This window comes from Scyliorhinus torazame, chromosome 5 (assembly GCF_047496885.1).
Source record: "Scyliorhinus torazame isolate Kashiwa2021f chromosome 5, sScyTor2.1, whole genome shotgun sequence".
In the NCBI taxonomy this organism is placed as follows: Eukaryota; Metazoa; Chordata; class Chondrichthyes; order Carcharhiniformes; family Scyliorhinidae; genus Scyliorhinus; species Scyliorhinus torazame.
The window spans coordinates 208,833,343-208,854,100 of NC_092711.1; the positions used below are offsets into that span (position 1 = coordinate 208,833,343).

At 48.7% G+C, this 20,758-nt stretch overlaps 1 protein-coding gene across 1 annotated transcript in view; it reads left to right on the forward strand.

The window, feature by feature from the left end:
* The window catches only part of LOC140418102 (sodium- and chloride-dependent neutral and basic amino acid transporter B(0+)-like), a 92,042-nt gene that overhangs the window by 13,314 nt on the left and 57,970 nt on the right, over positions 1-20,758 (forward strand). The window contains exon 5 of the mRNA XM_072501521.1: positions 13,298-13,433. Coding sequence (XP_072357622.1) covers positions 13,298-13,433 — 136 coding nt within the window. The remainder of the gene's footprint in view (positions 1-13,297; positions 13,434-20,758) is intronic.

The following is a 20,758-nucleotide window of genomic DNA, read 5'->3' on the forward strand; positions in this document are numbered from 1 at the left end:
TTTCCAAAAATACCTTTATTTCACTTTAACAGACTGCACAAAACTCTATTTCACATCACCTGACACAAAGGCCACCTGAAGCCCCTTTACATATCAGTGTCAATTATTGGATACTTAACATAAATGAGACAACTAATTGGAATGTCTCTTAACCCATTACTTAACATCAGATACCAACCTCTTGCTGATCATTTTGAACCAGTCCTTATCGGTGTTCCAGCCAGGTTCTGGTTTTTATACAGCTGTTGCAAACATTCATAAATATTACATAGTACAGCAATATTGGAAACAAATATTCAGTCCGGGGAAAGAGCCAGCGGGAAACTCGCCAATGAAAAGTTAATGTATTTAAATGAGGTTCTCGGTCTTTTTTGGTGCGATTGTCATTAAGCCACCAGCGAGGGACCTGGAAAATCAGAAAACACAATGTCGCTGAAGAGATACACAATTCATTCTTTGCATTGCAATTCTTTGTTTTAAATTAAGAGGCAATTTAACATGGCCAATCTACCTAGCCAGCACATCTTTTTGGGTTGTGGGGGCGAAACCCACGCAGACACGGGGAGAATGTGCAAACTCCACACAGACAGTGACCCAGAGTCGGGATCGAACCTGGGACCTCGGCACCGTGAGGCAGCAGGGCTAACCCACTGCACCACCATGCTGCCCTTGCATTGCCATTCTTGCTGATGGTTGACTCGAGCTGCAAATCGACCCATCACTCTTTCCTAGCCTATTTGAGAATTTCCCTGTTCCCTATATAGATTTACCATGAAATCATTGATCGAACAGAACAGTGGGTCATTAGCACATTCTATTGTCATGGGAATTTGTGTTCTCTGAATCTATTCCTTATCTCCTCGAAACGTACTGTCCCCTTGTGGACTTTCGGCTCCTGCTGTGCTCCTTTGTGACTCTTCAACCTGGTGAGGTACCCTTTCCAAGGTCATCACATACTTCCTTAGATACAGGGCACAAAACTGCTCACAATACTCCAAATGGGGTCTGACCAGAGCCTTATACATTCCTGGTCTTGGATTCTAGCCTCTCGACATGAATACTAACATTGCATTTGCCTTCCTAATTTGCTGACTGAACCTGCATGTTAACCTTGAGAGAATCTTGAACATAAACTCCGAAGTGCCTTTGTGCTTCTGATTTCCGAAGCGTTTCCTCATTTAGAAAATAATCTATGCCTCCATTCCTCCTTCCAAAGTACATAACCTCACACTTTTTCACATTGTATTCCATCTGCCACTTCTTTGCCAACTCTCCTAGCCTGTCCAAACCCTTTTGCAACCCCCTGCTTTCTCAATACTACCTGTCCCTCTACAGATCTTTGTATCATCTGCAAACTTAACCACAGTGCCTTCAGTTCCTTCTTCCAGATCATGAATGTATATTGTGAAAAGTTGTGGTCCCAGCACAGACCCCTGAGGCACACCACTAGTCTCTGGCTGCCATCCTGAAAAAGACCCCTTTATCCCCACTCTCTGCCTTCTGCCAGTCAGCCAATCCTCTATCCATGCCAGGATCTTACCCTTAACTCAATGGGCTTTTAACTTATTTAATAAGTCTCCTATGCGGCACCTTGTCAAAAGCCTTCTTGAAATCTAAATAAATTACATCCACTGGTTCTCCTTTGTCTAACTTCCTGTTACCTCCTCAAAGAACTCTAACAGATTTGTCAGACATGACCTCCCCTTGACAAAGCCATGCTGACTCAGTCTTATTTTATCATGCACTTCCAAGTATCCACGATCTCATCTTTAATAATTGACTCTAAAATCTTAACAATGACCAAAATCAGGCTAACCGGCCTTAAATTTCCCGTCTTCTGTCTCCCTCCCTTCTTTTTTTTTAAATTAAAAAAAAATAAAAAATTTATAGTACCCAATTAATTTTTTCCAATTAAAGGTCAATTTAGCATTGCCAATCCATCTAGCCTGCACATCTTTGGGTTGTGGGGGTGAAACCCACGCAAACACGGGGTGAATGTGCAAACTCCACACGGACAGTGACCCAGAGTCGGGATCGAACCTGGGACCTCGGCACTGTGGGGCTGCAGGACTAACCCACTGCGCCACCGTGCTGCCCCTCCCTTCTTAAACTGTGTTGTTACATTAGCCACTTTCTAGTCCACTGGGACCCTCCCTGCCTCAAGTGATTTCTGAAAGATCACCACAATGCCGCCACAATCTCCTCAGCAATCTCGTTTAGAACCCTGGGGTGTAATCCATCTGGTCCAGGTGACATATCCAGCTTCAGACCTTTCAGTTTCTCCAGAACCTTCTCCTTAGTGATGGCCACTAAACTCACCCCTGCCCCCTGATTCTCCCAGAGCTCTGGCATCCCACTAGTGTCTTCCACCATGAAAACTGATGCAAAGGAACTATTCAGTTCCTCTGTCATTTAACAAAGAACAAAGAACAAAGAACAAAGAAATGTACAGCACAGGAACAGGCCCTTCGGCCCTCCAAGCCCGTGCCGACCATACTGCCCGACTAAACTACAATCTTCTACACTTCCTGGGTCCGTATCCTTCTATTCCCATCCTATTCATATATTTGTCAAGATGTCCCTTAAATGTCCCTATCGTCCCTGCCTCCACTACCTCCTCCGGTAGTGAGTTCCAGGCACCCACTACCCTCTGCGTAAAAAACTTGCCTCGTACATCTACTCTAAACTTTGCCCCTCTCACCTTAAACCTATGCCCCCTAGTAATTGACCCCTCTACCCTGGGGAAAAGCCTCTGACTATCCACTCTGTCTATGCCCCTCATAATTTTGTATACCTCTATCAGGTCGCCCCTCAACCTCCTTCGTTCCAGTGAGAACAAACCGAGTTTATTCAATCGCTCCTCATAGCTTATGCCCTCCATACCAGGCAACATTCTGGTAAATCTCTTCTGCACCCTCTCTAAAGCCTCCACATCCTTCTGGTAGTGTGGCGACCAGAATTGAACACTATACTCCAAGTGTGGCCTAACTAAGGTTCTATACAGCTGCAACATGACTTGCCAATTCTTATACTCAATGCCCCGGCCAATGAAGGCAAGCATGCCGTATGCCTTCTTGACTACCTTCTCCACCTGTGTAGCCCCTTTCAGTGATCTGTGGACCTGTACTCCTAGATCTCTTTGACTTTCAATACTCTTGAGGGTTCTACCATTCACTGTATATTCCCTACCTGCATTAGCCCTTCCAAAATGCATTACCTCACATTTGTCCAGGTTAAACTCCATCTGCCATCTCTCCGCCCAAGTCTCCAGACAATCTAAATCCTGCTGTATCCTCAGACAGTCCTCATCGCTATCCGCAATTCCACCAACCTTTGTGTCGTCTGCAAACTTACTAATCAGACCAGTTACATTTTCCTCCAAATCATTTATATATACTACAAAGAGCAAAGGTCCCAGCACTGATCCCTGTGGAACACCACTGGTCACAGCCCTCCAATTAGAAAAGCATCCCTCCATTGCTACCCTCTGCCTTCTATGGCCTAGCCAGTTCTGTATCCACCTTGCCAGTTCACCCCTGATCCCGTGTGACTTCACCTTTTGTACTAGTCTACCATGAGGGACCTTGTCAAAGGCCTTACTGAAGTCCATATAGACAACATCTACTGCCCTACCTGCATCAATCATCTTAGTGACCTCCTCGAAAAACTCTATCAAGTTAGTGAGACACGACCTCCCCTTCACAAAACCGTGCTGCCTCTCACTAATAAGTCCATTTGCTTCCAAATGGGAGTAGATCCTGTCTCGAAGAATTCTCTCCAGTAATTTCCCTACCACTGAAGTAAGGCTCACCGGCCTGTAGTTCCCGGGATTATCCCTGCCACCCTTCTTAAACAGAGGAACAACATTGGCTATTCTCCAGTCCTCCGGGACATCCCCTGAAGACAGCGAGGATCCAAAGATTTCTGTCAAGGCCTCAGCAATTTCCTCTCCAGCCTCCTTCAGTATTCTGGGGTAGATCCCATCCGGCCCTGGGGACTTATCTACCTTAATATTTTTTAAGACACCCAACACCTCGTCTTTTTGGATCACAATGTGACCCAGGCTATCTACACCCCCTTCTCCAGACTCAACATCTACCAATTCCTTCTCTTTGGTGAATACTGATGCAAAGTATTCATTTAGTACCTCGCCCATTTCCTCTGGCTCCACACATAGATTCCCTTGCCTATCCTTCAGTGGGCCAACCCTTTCCCTGGCTACCCTCTTGCTTTTTATGTAAGTGTAAAAAGCCTTGGGATTTTCCTTAACCCTATTTGCCAATGACTTTTCATGACCCCTCCTAGCCCTCCTGACTCCCTGCTTAAGTTCCTTCCTACTTTCCTTATATGCCACACAGGCTTCGTCTGTTCCCAGCCTTTTAGCCCTGACAAATGCCTCCTTTTTCTTTTTGACGAGGCCTACAATATCATTTGTCATCCAAGGTTCCCGAAAATTGCCGTATTTGTCTTTCTTCCTCACAGGAACATGCCTGTCCTGTATTCCTATCAACTGACACTTGAAAGCCTCCCACATGTCAGATGTTGATTTGCCCTCAAACATCCGCCCCCAATCTATGCTCTTCAGTTCCCGCCTAATATTGTTATAATTAGCCTTCCCCCAATTTAGCACATTCATCCTCGGACCACTCTTTTCCTTGTCCACCAGTACTTTAAAACTTACTGAATTGTGGTCACTGTTACCGAAATGCTCCCCTACTGAAACATCTACCACCTGGCCGGGCTCATTCCCCAATACCAGGTCCAGTACCGCCTCTTCCCTAGTTGGACTGTTTACATATTGTTTTAAGAAGCCCTCCTGGATGCTCCTTACAAACTCTGCCCCGTCTAAGCCCCTGGCACTAAGTGAGTCCCAGTCAATATTGGGGAAGTTGAAGTCTCCCATCACCACAACCCTGTTGTTTTTACTCTTTTCCAAAATCTGTCTACCTATCTGCTCCTCTATCTCCCGCTGGCTGTTGGGAGGCCTGTAGTATACCCCCAACATTGTGACTGCACCCTTCTTATTCCTGATCTCTACCCATATAGCCTCACTGCCCTCTGAGGTGTCCTCTCGCTGTATAGCTGTGATACTCTCCTGAACAAGTAGCGCAACTCCGCCTCCCCTTTTACATCCCCCTCTATCCCGCCTGAAACATCTAAAACCTGGAACGTTTAGCTGCCAATCCTGCCCTTCCCTCAACCAGGTCTCTGTAATGGCAACAACATCATAGTTCCAAGTAGTAATCCAAGCTCTAAGTTCATCTGCCTTACCCGTAATGCTCCTTGCATTAAAACATATGCACTTCAGGCCACCAGACCCGCTGTGTTCAGCAACTTCTCCCCGTCTGCTCTGCCTCAGAGCCACACTGTCCATACTCCCTAGTTCTCCCTCAACGCTCTCACCTTCTGACCTATTGCTCCCGTGCCCACCCCCCTGCCATACTAGTTTAAACCCTCCCGTGTGACACTAGCAAATCTCGCGGCCAGGATATTTATGCCTCTCCGGTTTAGATGCAACCCGTCCATCTTATACAGGTCACACCTGCCCCGGAAGAGCTCCCAGTGGTCCAGATAACCGAGTACCAAATTATTTTTCCAATTAAGGGGCAATTTAGCATGGCCAATCCACCTAACCTGCACATCTTTAGGTTGTGGGGGTGAAACCCACGCAGACATGGGGAGAATGTGCAAACTCCACACGGACAGTGACCCTGGGCTGGGATTCGAACCCGGGTTCTCAGCGCCGCAGTCCCAGTGCTATCCACTGCGCCACATACCACCAAAGTGGTTCTTTGTTTCCTGTTATTACTTCTCCAGCCACATTTTCCAGTGGTCCAATGTCTATTTTTGCCTATCTCTTACCTGTTACATATTGATAAAAACTCTTCAAATCTTCTTTTACATTACTAGTTAGCTTGCACTTATATTACATATTCTCTCCCCTTATTGCTTTTTTAGTTATCCTCTGATCGCTTTTAAAGACTTCCCAATCCTCTGGTTTCCCACTAATCCTCACCACTTTGTATGCTTTTTCTTTTTCTTTTATGCTGTCCCTGACTTCCTTCATCAGCCATTGTTGCCTTGTGCTCCTCTTAGCAAGTTTCCTCCTCCTTGGGATGAATTTCTGTTGTGCCTCCCGAATAACCACAAAACCCCTGTCATTGCTGTCACGTGCCACTCTCCACACTGATGAGATCGCATCAGAGGTAATCTTAAATGTGGAAGCTCAAGCCAAGTTCATAGCAGATATGCTACCAGTGTCGGATGCACAACTTTGCCTAATATGTGAAGAAACAACAAAAGATGGAATACTTCAGCGTGTGATGAAACACTTGACGGAAGGATGGCCCAATGGAAGCTGTAATAGTTTCAGGATCGTGAAAGGTGACCTCACTGTCATAAATGCTTTCCTACTAAAACATAATAGAATTGTCATTCCCTCATGCCTGAGAAGATGAATTCTAGCTCGTATTCATGAAGGACACCAGGGCATGGAAAAATGAAAAAGTCATGGACGGCAATCAGTCTATTGGCCAGGCATAAACAAGGATGTGGAAACTTGGTGCAAGACTGTGATGTATGTCAGATACATCCGTCGTTGCAACAGAAGGAGTCATTCACGTCTAATGAAATCATCACTATCCCATGGTCCAAAGTCGGGATGGACTTATTTTACTTTCGAGGTAAAGACAACCTGATCATAATTGACGAATATTCAAACTATCCAGAAGTAGTTACTCTAACAGATTCAACTGCTCAATAAGTCATTCGAACCACAAAGTCCATTTTTGCAAGACATGGACTACACCTGATGGATAATTGTCCAGGTTTTAGTTTTGGGAGTGGTCTTCGTTTGCCAAATGCTACAACTGCCAACATATCAAGTCCATTGTTCCCACGGTCAAATGGAAAAGCAGAGAGAGGTGTTGGAATCATCAAAAAGCTATTCTAAAAGGCATATGATGACCAGCAAGATTTGTCTTTGGCATTGCTGAGTTTCCAAACCACCCCTCTGGTATCAGGTTTATTGCCAGCCCAGCTGTTGATGGGTAGAAAGCTGCGTAAGCCTCTTCCAGGTATAACATTTCAAATCTGGATGCCCAGATGGTACACGAGAAGATGCTTCAATAGGAGAACAAACAAAGGTCGTACTACAATCGAAATGCAAAGGAACTAGTTCTACTTCCACCAGGATATATTGTTCGCGTACAAAATCCGACTGGGTGGATGGTCTGAAACAGCAACATTTATGACTGAAGTTGCACCACATTCATACGTTGTCCAAACAAAAGCAGGAGCAATGTATAGAAGGAATTGAAGAGCTTTACTCAAAATCAAGAATGCAATTTATATTCCAGAGCTACCTTCAGTACAACCGCACTCAATTTTTCACAATGTCAGATTTCCAAAAACATTCATGTCTACCTTAACAAATGACCTGACAAAGGACAGTTCTAATGCTACACAGTGTGCATTAAGAAGATCAACAAGGATAAAAAAGAAGCCTAATCGTCTGAACTTGTGAACTGTTACTCTGTATTTGTTATATCATTCTCACATATGACATTGTATTGCTGTATGCATATTCCCATACATGTATGTATGAAATGTTTCAAAAATGTTTTCAAACGTATTCAAAGAAAGGGGGATGTGACATTATGTGTAATGTCTAGCATATTAAGGGTTAATGTAACATTTTATCCCACCACCAGGTGGAGCTGGGGAGCAGACCTAAAAAAAGAAATGCCTCCCAAACTTCTGGGAGAAGGCAGGAGAATGTTAGAGTAAGTAGGAGGAGAGCAGAGAACAAGTAGAGATAGTGGGCGGGATTCTCCGATAATGAGCCTAAGTGTTGGCGCCGTCGTAAACGCTGGAGCGTTTTACGACGGCATCATCTGGCCGCTTGGAGCAGCGATCCTGCGCCGCACAGGGGGCCAGCATGGCACTGGAGCGCTTCACGCAGCTCCAGCTGCCGATACGGAATGCCAGCACGGGCGGCGCGGATCCGCCATGTGCTCCACAGCCAGCACAGATCTGCACATACGCGTGGGTTGTCGTCTCCACGCCAGCCCCCAGGCAACATGGCAGAGCCCTACAGGGGCCCGGCGCGGAGGAATATAGGCCCCCTCCAGAATTAGCCCGCCTGCCCCCCCCCCCAACAGGTAGCCTCAAATCATGGTCCTGGCCACCATGGAGGCCCCCCCCCCCGGAGTTGGACCACCCCTCCCCCCCACCAGGATGGCCCCTGCAGCTAGAACGGCGAGGTCCCACTGGGTAGGACCACATGCAAACGGCATTTGGCCCGTCGAGCGCGGAGAATCGCCGGGGGGGGGGGGCGCAATGAACAGCTCCCCCTCCACAGTTCACCTCTGGCTCAGACCAGCCCACCCCTCACACCTGAGCAGAGGGCCGAGGCAGGTTGTAACTGTGTGAACAGCTGTTTAATGTGCACATATATATACATATATGCACCCTCACCCCTATAACTAAACCGTGCCAACTGAACTAGTGTCTAACTTTCTGGCCTTACAGGCCCAAACGCCACATCGAGGTGGATTCGCAGATGGTACATTAGGAGTGGAGACAGCTTGCTGCAATTTCCGCCCTTTGGCCTGCGTCTCTGTTGGTGGCTGTTTTCTGGTGAGACCGGGTCTGAATGGGCCCGACTGCTTCTCAGGTATCCTAGATGGTGTGGTGTCACTGTCTACCCTGCTGCCCAACAAATGTGCCAGAGACAGGAGGGAGGAAATCTCAGGTGCTGTGGTGTTCCGGCACATCCCCTGCAGGAGTCACTGGTACGGGCCCCACCATCCTCTCCTCAATCGGGGTGCCCGATGGCCCCTAGTCTACTCCATGGGAGGGGAGTATGGACAGAGCTAACCCCTGAGGCATCCCTGCCATCTGGCGTAGCCAGTCCTGGAGGCATGCTCTGATCTCAACCAGGGTCTGTATGCTTGCAGTCAGGAAGCACAGGGACTGGGCCACTTCCCTCTGTTTCTCCGCCACATTGGCCAGTGCCAGGGAAACGCCATCGATGTTCTCAGCCATGGCCCTCTGTGACTGGGCCGTACTCAGCAGCACTGCCACAATGTCCAGGTGGCTCTGGCACATGGCTGCCTGTGAGAGGGCAGCCCTGTCCTGGGCCTCGGCCAGAGCCTGCACAGAATTCCCCGGCCCTTGGACATGTTGATCCATCGCCAAAACCCTCGCCACCAATGCCTCTGCCGTGGATTCAGCATCACCTCCTGCTCCTGCACACTGTTGGCCTCCTGCAACTACACATGCAGATGCTGGATGCTTGCCGACACCTCTCATGTAGTCCCTGACTCTGCGCCTGCATCTCCACAATCGATGGGAATGTCTATTCCAGAAGCCCGAAGCTGATTGGCAGCTAGTCCCTGGAGTCGGCGTGGCCTCTGACTGTCAGCCCCCTCGGGTGTTCCTACCTTCATCTGATGTGCCGGATCAGCTGTGTGATACGCACCAGAGGGCATCCCAGGAGCCTCTTTACTGAAGTCCCAAACCGAGGTGAGTGGCTCTGGGATGTTGGAGGGTGTTGGAGACAGCTGTGACGGGAAATCTGAAATCATTCGAGCGAGAGTTCCTGTCTGAGTTGCTATCCTCGTCGCTGATTGGCTCACGGTGGGGCTCAGGCTGTGACACTGGCTGGGGGCGGGGACACCAGATGGAACTGCCTCATCCCCAGCAGGTCCTGCAAGACAAGATGCATGATTAGACAATGGGCCGTGGTGTGGTGGTGAGGGTGGTGTGGGAGTGAGGGTGGTGGGGGGCGGTGGGAAGGGGTTGACATACGTGTCATGGGGGAACCACAGCTAAGCGGGGTCTCACTTCCTCGCCCAAGATCGACCTCCACCCCGGCTACCTCCCTTTATTCCAGGCTGCCGACCACGTCCAGGGCCCTCTGCTCAACCCTGGTGAGGCGCCGCAGATCCGTCGGTCCCACTCCAGTTTTCGCCCGCTCCTGGCAGCCTTTTCCTGGGAGGGGGAGAAAACATAAAACCACAGTGTTAAACAGTCCGACGGAGGCAGCCCAGGGAGCGGATAACTGGCGGCCTTAGTGTCCAGGGCATGGGGTCATGGCGGCCAGTATGGGTGTTGGCATGTGGTGCAGGGTGGGGGTTCAGCCGCTCTGCTGGTGGAGGAGGGGGTGATGGGTGCGTGGGACGGGGTTTGCTGCCAGGGGCACAGTGCTGCCTATTCACCCTGGCTGCCCTGAGGAGGTCGTGCAGTTTCTCCCTGCACTGCAGGCCCACCCGGACAGTGTTCCTCGTGGCACTGACGGCCTCTGCCTCCTGTGCCCAGACATGGCAAATGGCGGCAGCTGACAGTCTCCTTCCCCCATGGGGTACAGGGTGGCCCGCCTCTCCTCCACCGCGTCCAGGAGGTTCTCGAACTCGGCGTTGGTGAATGTTGGTGCCGTGTGTCTTGCTGCCATCTTGTTGGCTGGGATGCTGTCTATTGGGAGTGAAGTGTGTATATGTGGCTGTAGCTTGTCAGCCTGATGAGTGCCAATCATGAAACAGGCCAATCCAGCATCATTTCTCATTGGAATCAATTATGTTCAACATGGCATAGGTGTGCGCCACTGAACAGTCGCTGAACTGGTACAGGTGCCGTGCCAGTTCTGTTGTTGTGGAACTCCACGAATCCTGCCCCAGTGTCAACATTTTGTCTCCCGAAACGGCGCGATGTCCGCCGACTGGCACCCAAAACGGCGCCAATCAGATGGGCATCGCGCCACCCCAAAGGTGCGGAATGCTCTTTGGGGGCCAAGCCCCAACATTGAGGGGCTAGGCCAGCGCCGGAGGAATTTCCGCCCCGCCAGCTAACGGAAACGGCATTTGTTGCCCCGCCAGCTGTCGCGGAAATGACATCCCCGGGCGGCGCATGCGCGGGAGCGTTAGCGGCCGCTGACAGTTTCCCACGCATGCGCAGTGGAAGGAGTCTCTTCCGCCTCCGCCATGGTGGAGACCGTGGCGGAGGCGGAAGGGAAAGAGTGCCCCCCACAGCACAGGGCCGCCCGCGGATTGGTGGGCCCCGATCGCGGGCCAGGCCACCGTGGGGGCACCCCAGGACCCCAGAGCCCGCACACCCCGCCTTGTCCCGCCGTTCAAAAGGTGGTTTAATCCACGCCAGCGGGACAGGCAATTTATCGGCGGGACTTCGGCCCATCCGGGCCGGAGAATGGAGCGGGGGGGGCCCGCCAACCGGCGCGGCGCAATTCCCGCCCCCGCCGAATCTCCGGTGCCAGAGACTTCGGCAACCGGCGGGGGGTCGGAGAATGACGCCCAGGAACTGAGAATCCAGCCACATGTCTTTCATGTTCTGAAATAATCGTGACTCTACAAAGGAACTGTTATACTTTAATGTCTTAATTTGACTTAATTATCATGAGCGTTACACATGTCATCAAACAAAATCTCCCAAAACAAGTAGAGCTCACGAGAGCAAGGAAAGGTGCAGCATGGTGACGCAGTGGTTAGCACTGCTGTCTCACAGTGACGAGGACCCAGGTACAATCCCAGCTCCGGGTCACTATCCATGTGGAGTTTGCTCATTATCCCCATGTGGCATGGGTCTCACCCCCACAACCAGAAGATGTACAGTGTATGTGAATTGGCCATGCTAAATTGCCCCCTTAATTATAATTGGGTACTCTACATTTGTTTTTTAAAATGATCAAGTAACAGAGGTAGGCATTTAGGCCCCTGGAGCCCGCTCTGCCATTCATTTCGATCATGGCTGATCTCTTCTCGGCCTCAACTCCACTTTCCTGTCTCTTCTCCATAACCTTTCAATCCATTACTAAATAAAAAGTACCAGATCTGTGCTGTGTGTGGAGTGTGAAGAATGTGGATGCGATCAATCAGCCTTGCCGCTCCCGACCACACGCTAGGTTTACCAGCCTCATCATGAAATCTAACACAATCTCGGGAGACGTCGCAATCTGGATGCCGCCCATCGAGGTTGCATATTCAAGTGAGCAGTTCGTCTCACTTGAATATGTGTACGCCGGTTCTACCCAGCGTTCGGGGTCGAACAACCTCACCGCAGAGACCCCAAACAGGCTCCGTTTAGCACGATCGACAGCGTCAAATCCCTAGGTGTGCACATGACCAACAATCTGCCCTGGTCCACCCACGTAAACACTCCACCAAGAAAGCACAACAACACCTGTACTTTTTCAGGAAACTAAAGAAATTCGGCATGTCCACATTTACTGTTACGAACTTTTACAGATTCACCACAGAGAGCATCCTTTCTGGCTGCATCACAGGCTGGCATGGCAACTGCTCGGCCCAAGACAGTAAGAAACTATAGAAAGTCGAGAACACAGACCAATCCATCACGCGAACCCGCCCCCCATCCATTGACTCCATCTACACCTCCCGCTGCCTGGGGAAAGCGGGCAGCATAATTAAAGACCCCTTCCACCCGGGTTATTCTCTCTTCCAACGTCTTCCATCAAGTAGGAGGTACAAAAGTCTGAGAATACGCACTAACAGATTCAAAAACAGCTTCTTCCGCGCTGTTACCAGATTCCTGAATGACCCTCTTGTGGACTGATCTGATCTCTTCACACATCTACTCTACTGAGTAGTCCGACACTCTGTATGCTTCACCCGATGCCTGTGTCTATGTATTTACATTGTGTTATGTATGCCCTATGTTTTCTGTTCACGTATGGAATTATTTGTATGGCCTATACGCAGAACAGTACATTTCACTGTACCTCGGTACACATGACAATAAACAAATCCAAATCCAAATCCACTGGTGTCCACAAACATGCACTAGGCGTACTGGTACTTGGGGGGTATCTCAGATGATCGGGGCCCCTGCGTGCTCGGGATCTGGTCAGGGTGGTACATTGTCACCCCTGGTGTGACCTGGGCACCTTGGCACTGCCACCCTGACAGCCTGGCAGTGCCAGCCGGGCACCCTGGCAGAGTTTGTTAGTGCAGGAAATAAGACTAAATTCAGCCTTGTTTGGGCATTCCTCACTGAGCACCAGAAATGGAGCAGAGTCCCAGTTAATAGCTGCCAGCACCAGGTAACACCCCGCTAAAAGTGCTCGAGACGGGGCATGTTTCATTTTCATTAAATCGTATCCAGAATCTCTGTTGTTCTGACCTCATCTGTAATCCCCCATGTTGTAATAAAAGAGATTGGATTGATTCAGTCCGAGTGAAACAGTGATCCTGATTATATCCCGAGAAATGACAGCATCATTCCCAGTGAAATGTAATTCTAAAACACATTCCCCATTTTCTAGATCCCTGCAATCTCGCTCTGGATCATGGATATTTTGAAATTGTGAATACAACATGGCTGCATGTAAACAATGAAACTTGTCCAAATGGATCAGAAATCTACGTTCCTCACCAGGGTCCAAGTGAGCAATACTGGGAGTAAGTAAATGACCACAGAAAGCTGCACCCATAACCTGCACAGCTGGACCAGCAGCTTCCACTTGGGAACGTTTGTTGGGGGAATGTCCTGTTTAATGAGTGAAGAGCTGCTTGATTTAGATAGAGGTATTATTCACATCATACACCTGTTACAAAATAACATCACAACAGGGGCCCTTTCATTAGTTGATAGCTCCCTGGTTTCTAACACTACAGGTTCACTTTAACAATATTTATACAGTGAAATCTTTAATGATTTTTTTAAATGTTCTTGCTATCGAAGGAAAAGTTTCACTGATGAACTTTAAACATTAAGGCATGATTTACCGGCTGTGTCCGGCCAGAATCGAAACAGGGCATGGCCGGTAAGTGCCCCAAGAGGCCTCACGGGTTGTCACGATCTGCATCCTGCCCACAATGTCTGGGATCCTGACGTGCATCGTTAAGTGAGCTTAAGTGCTCACTTAACTATGCCAAGACCGGATCCAACCAGCTCCTGGGATCAGAAGGCATTGCTGAGGAGACCCAGCCGGGTGCTGGATAGTACTGGTCCACACAAATGTGGACCAGGCGCAACGGAACCTGGGGGTTTACCAGACCATTGGAGATCCTTGGTGGTCATGGGCAGGGAATGGTGGCCCCCTGGCTCCCCCCCCCACACTGACACCCTGTAGCTTGGCACTGACAATGTGCCCAGGTAGCACTTCCAGGCTGGCAGGAACACTGCCATGGTGCCTGGGTGGCAGTCGCAGTGTACTAGGGTGCCACTGCTAACGGTCAGGACCTGAGGGGGGGCATACCCATGAAAAGGGAGATGAGGGGTGGTATTGGAACATAGGAATATAGGAATTAGGAGCAGAAGTGGGCAATTCAGCCCTTCAAGCCTGCTCCGCCATTCAATCAGATCATGGCTGATCTCTTCTTGGTTTCAAATCCATCTCCCCACCTGTTCCCCATATACTTTTAACCCATTTTTTAAAATCAGAAATATATCTATCTCCTTCTTGAAACCATTTAATAACTCTGATTCCACTATGGAGCAGCGAGTTCCACAAATTCACCGACCTTTGTGAGAAGTAGTTTCTCCTCATCTCAGTTCTAAATCTCCCGCTTCTCTATCTACATCTGTGACCTCTCGTTCGAGATTCCCCCACAAGAACCCCCACAAGGTGGAACATTTGGTTTACGTTTCCTTTATCAATCTCTCTTAGTATTTTATACACCTTGATATGATCCCCTCATCCTTCTAAACTCCAGCGAGTATCAGCCCAAACTGTTTAATCTCTCTTCATACATCAAGCCTTTCATCCCTGGAATCAATCTGGTTAACCTTCTCTGAACTGCATCCAATGCCACCGCATCCTTCCTCAAATAAGGAGACCAGGGGCGTCATTCTCCGCCGGCGGGAGTCTCCGTTTTGCCAGCGCCCGGGGGGTTTCCCGACGGCGTGGGGCTGCTCCACAATGGGAAACCCCATTGACCGGCCGGTGTTACGGAGACTCCCGCCGGCCGATCGGGGCAGAAATGTGGCGGGGCGGATAGGAGAATTTCGCCCCAGATGTGGTCTCATTAACACCCTATTCAATTGCAACAACACTTCTCTACTTTTATACTCCAGTCCTTTTGCAATAAATGCTAATATTTCAGTTACGTTTTTAATTACACGCTGTACCTGCATACTGACTTTCTGCAATTCACGAACAAAGACACCCATAATCCCTCTGCCCAGACACATTTTGAATCTGCTTTCCATTTAGATCATAATTTGCCTTTCAATTTTTTCGGTCAAAATGGATAGCCTCACACTTGTCTACTTTAAACTCCATCTGCCAAGTTTTGGTCCAATCTCCATTCTATCTATATCCATCTGTAAAATGTTTATCTCCTCTTCACTGCCTGCTTTCCCACCTATTTTAGTATCATCCACAAATTTTTCTATGTTACACTCTGTCCCTGCTTGCAGATCATTCATATAGATTATATCCAGTTGAGGTCTCGGGACTCACCCCTGTGGTACCCCGCTAGTTACAGTTTGTCAGCACAGGACCAATTTATCCCAATCCTCTCATTTTCATCAGTCAGCCAATCCTCAATCCAATCGAGTACTCTACCCCCAATTCCCTGCAATCTCAGTCATTTATGGGTCACCTTGACACACACCTTCTGGAAGTCTAGACATACCACATCCACAGCTTCCCTATTATCCACCTTGCTGGTTCTGTCCTTAAAGAACTCAAACAAGTTTGTCAAGCATGAGTTACCTCTCATAAAATCATGCTGACAATGGTGGATTGAGCTTTGTCTTTCCAAATGTTCAGTTCAGCAACATAGAGGTGAAGCTAACCGGTCTATAGTTTCCTAATTTTTGCTTCTCTCCCTTTTTGAATAGAGGGGTTACATTAGCTTGTTTCCAATCTACCGGAGCCCTTCCAGAATCCAGGGAATTCTGAAATATCATAACCAATGCATCCACTTTCTCTGCTGTCACCTCCCTTAATACTCTCGGGTACTGGCCATCCGTCCTGGAGACTTATCTGCCTTTAATCCCATCACTTTATTCAATACCGTCTCACTAGTGATGATCATGGCACCAAGTTCCTCTGAACTAACTGTAGTTTTTGGAAATTCTTTATTATCTTCTACTGTGAAGACATAAGCAAAATATTGGTTCAGTGCCTCCGCCATCTCGGTGTTCCTCTTTATTACCTCACCAGTATTGTCCTCCAAAAGGCCAACATTTACTTTAGCTATTCTCTTCCTCTTTATATACTTTTTAAGCTTTGGATGTCAGTGTTTATACTTTCTGCTAATTTCTTTTCGTAGTTCATCTTAGCTAATTTGACTTTATTTTTAGTTGCCTTTTGTTGAACCTTAAAGTTCTCTCAATCCTCTAGCTTACGACTAGCTTTTGCAGTATTGGATGCCCTAGTTTTTCGCCTTTATGACTTCCTTGTTAGCCTGGAACCTTTTTCTCCCTTTTACAATTCCTCTTCCTTTCAGGAATATACTTCAATTGAGGGATATGTAATATCTCCCTGAACATCCGCCATTGTTCCTCAACTGTCCTACCATCAATCATCTGTGTCCAGTCTACTTGGGCCAACTCTTTCCTCAGGCCTGTATAATTACCTCTGCACAATGTAAAAACTGTAATATGGCACTCTGTCTTCTCTTGCTCAATCTGAATTTGAAATTCTAGCATGCAGTGATCACATATCTTAGTTAGGCCACACTTGGAGTATGGTGTTTAATTCTGGTCGCCACACTACCAGAAGGATATGGAGGCTTTAGAGAGGGTGCAGAAGAGATTTACCAGGATGTTGCCTAGTATTGAGGGCATTAGCAATGAGGAGTGGTTGAATAAACTTGGTTTGTTCTCACTGGAACAACGGAGGTTGAGGGGCGACTAGATAGAGGTCTACAAAATTATGAGGGGCATAGACAGAGTGGATAGTCAGAGGCTTTTCCCCAGGGTAGTGGGGTCAATTACTAGGGGGCATAGGTTTAAGGTGCGAGGGGCAAGGTTTAGAGTAGATGTACGAGGCAAGTTTTTTTACACAGAGGGTAGTGGGTGCCTGGAACTCGCTGCCGGAGGAGGTGGTGGAAGCAGGGACGATAGTGACATTTAAGGGGCATCTTGACAAATACATGAATAGGATGGGAATAGAGGGATACGGACCCAGGAAGTCTAGAAGATTGTAATTTAGTTGGGTAGCATGGTTGGCATGGGCTTGGAGGGTCGAAGGGCCTGTTCCTGTGCTGTACTTTTCTTTGTTCTTTGTTCTTTGTACACCAAGGGAATCCTTAACGACAAGACTGTAACCAATCACTGTTTGTCGATGTACCATTTGTCAATGTACTCTGTTGATTATTCTTTTTGCCTGATATGCACGTACTGTGTATGTTCCCTTGGTTGCAGAAAAATATTTTTCACTGTGCTTCAGTACATGTGACAATAAATCAAATCGATTCAAATCAAATTTATCAACCCCTCTTCGTTATATCGTACTCAATCTAAAATAGCCTGCTCGCTGGTTAGCTCCATGATACATTGCTCTCAGAAACAATCCCTCATGCACCCTATCAAATTTCCCTCAAGGCCACCCTCGCCAATTTCTTTAATCCAGTCAAAATGCATGTTAAAATCACCCATCATTACTGTTGTGCCCTTCTCACGAGCCCTCATTATTTTTTGGTTTATGCTATGCCCAAGTTTGGAAATATACAGATCATTCCTGTCCCAATAAAGGGTGGGAATGAAGGGCAGGTATGAAGGTTAGGTGGGGGGGGGATGAAGGGTGGGAGCCGTGAAAGGGGAGGGGGCCGAAAGTGTGCATGAGGTCTGAATAGGGGGGCCCTCAGCGACTCCGTAGCGGGATGTCCTCATTTATGGAGGTGTGGTGTGATGCCCATGTGTTGGGGGGGGTGACATTGCCCATGGGGGATGGGGACCCTCCAGTCTCACTTAGAGATTGGGGCACCCTTTAAAAATGGCGATCCGATCTCTGAGGAGTCAGTCTGGCCAGCCAGAGATGCAAAGATTTCTAACTGTGGGCAGACCGATGGGGGGAACTCCCCAAGACCCACAAAAATAATGAAATGTGGTTAAATAGCAAAATGGATCTCACCGATAAAGCTGGGGGGAACCCCCAGCCAAAACCGCCCCAACTGAGACTTTGTGCACATTCTAACGAGAGAAAAAAGATCCTGTTCTGGGTGGGATGAGTGTTGTGTTGTGCTGCTTCAGATGACACAGGCTGCTACTTGATGCAATCTTTTAAAACATTTTTTTAATATACATTTAGAGTCCCCAATTCATTTTTCCAATTAAGGGGCAATTTAGCGTGGCCAATCCACCTCGCCTGCACATCTTTGGGTTGTGGGGGCGAAACCCACGCAAATACGGGGAGAATGTGCAAACTCCACACGGACAGTGACCCAGAGCCACGATCGAACCTGGGACCTCGGCGCCGTGAGGCAGCAGGGCTAACCCACTGCGCCACCGTGCTGCCCACTTGATGCAATCTTAACTAAGACTTGCTCCAGCCTCTGAAATGCGTTCAACGTGTTTATTGAACTATCAACACAGTTCTCAAATGAGTTCGACTCTCTGCTAATCTAACTGTAGTAACTCAGTCTAACTGTACCAGCTTGCTCTGAGCCACGTGCTGGGGTGTGATGCTGCTGATCAACCCTGTCTAACTCTCTGGATGTCTGTCTGTGGAAAGAGGAAGGGTGGGAGTGCCTCATCCCTTTTATAGTGTTTATGCCAGGCATGTTCATTGGTTGCATGTTTGCATATCCCCCCCTTTTTTTTGGATGTATATACATGTTAATGTGTCTGTCTAATGTGACTGACTGAGGAATAAAGAACAGAACAAACAAAACAAATGCTCATAAGTCCAGTCTCTGAGGCTTGCTTCTGATCCTCGTCGACCGCCGGAGAGGTGGTGGAGGGGATGATGGTGTCTTGACAGGCGTGTGGGTGGCACGACTGTGTTGTGTTGGGTGTTCTGATGTACAAACGATCCAACACGGCTGGAGATGGTGTAACTCAATTTTATTTACTACTGAACTATGAAAGCACACTGCTAACTTAGGTACGTGCATTACCAGCTAATCTGTGGACCCTGTCCTATTACTATCTGGGTGAGGCACTCAGCACATGGTGAATGTCTGAGAGGCAGGCTCTGAGCTCGGTGCTCTGAGCTGGCTGCTGCTGGAATGAGCGGGAACTGTAGTGTCCCCTGTTTTTATAGTGCGTGTGCTCTCACTGGTGATTGGCTGTGATGTTGTGTGTGTGTTGGTTGGACCTACTGCGTGTCCATCAGTGTGTGTGTGATTGCACCATGATATGCTGATCTAAATATCATGACAGACTGGTGGCCTCATTGTTCGAGGAGTCTGGAGGTGGCAATTCAACATATGGAAATGAAGGGGAAAGTGGTTGTGGGCAAGCAACCTTTCGCAGTGCCCGTCGATTCCTTCGCACAATGGAGCCATCAGCCATACGTATGGCATAGGATCTGGGCGTGGCCTGTTGCACAACGACAGCCGGAGCAGACCACCCACCATCTGGTATCTTGATGCTGACCGTGTCTACCGGGGATAGCACGTCCAGATCGGTGGCATGCGCGTCATAGCCCTGCTTCTGGCTGGCGCAAAGCTGCTGCATCTTCTGCAGCACTGGGAGGTGATCAAGGTTGGGCAGGTGTATGGCTGGAAGCGTCGTCCGCAGGTCCCTGTTCATCAGAAGTTGAGCTGGCGACATGCCAGTGGACAAGGGAGTCGCCCGGTACACAAGTAGTGCAAGGTGTATGTCGGAAACAGAGACCGAGGCCTTGCGGATGAGCTGCTTAACGATGTGCACCCCTTTTTCGACTTTGCCATTGGACTGCGGATAGTGCGGACTGGAGGTGACATGCCAGAAATTGCAACTCTTGGCAAACGTGGACCATTCTCGACTGTGGAAGCACGGGCCATTGTCGCTCATGACGGTGTTCGGGATGCCATGCCGTGAGAATGTCTTTTAACACGCTTTGATGAGGGTCCGTGAGGTCTGGCAGCTTCAGCACCTCAGGATAGTTCGAAAAGTAATCAATGATTAAGGTATAGTCGCGACCATTCGTGTGGAATAGGTCAATGCCAACCTTGGACCATGGAGAGGTCTCGAGGCCATGTGGTTTGAGCGTCTCCTTGCTCTGCGCTGGTTGGAACCTCTGACAGCTTTCGCAGTTCAGGACCATGTCCGTAATGTCCTGGTCAGGCCCTGCATCTGCACTTTTCTACGCCCAGATGTCCCTCATGGATCTGCCTCAGAACCATGCTCTGGAGACGTAGCGGGATGACTATCCTGTCCAGCTTGAGCAGGATGCCGTCGATCAGCGTCAGGTCGTCCTTAACGTTGTAGAATTGAGGGCATTGCCCTTTCTGCCAGCCATTGCTGAGGTTGTGGATGAATCGCTGCAACAGGGGGTCTTTGGCCGTCTCTTCTCGGATGAGAACGATCTTCTCATCTGTTGCCGGGAGAGTGCTTGCACACAGTTGTACCTGCAATTCAATGTGCTGGATGATCTCCAGTGGTTCACTGGGTGAGTTGACGGAGCGGGACATTGCATCGGCGATGATGAGCTCCTTGCCAGGTGTGTACACCAAATTGAAATCATACCTCCGGAGTTTGAGCAGAATTCTCTGCAAACGAGGTGTCATGTCGTTCAGGTCCTTGTGGATGATGTGGACCAGAGGCCTATGATCCGTCTCAACAGTAAATGTTGGCAAGCCGCAGACATAGTCATGAAATTTGAGGATGCCGGTGAGAAGACCTA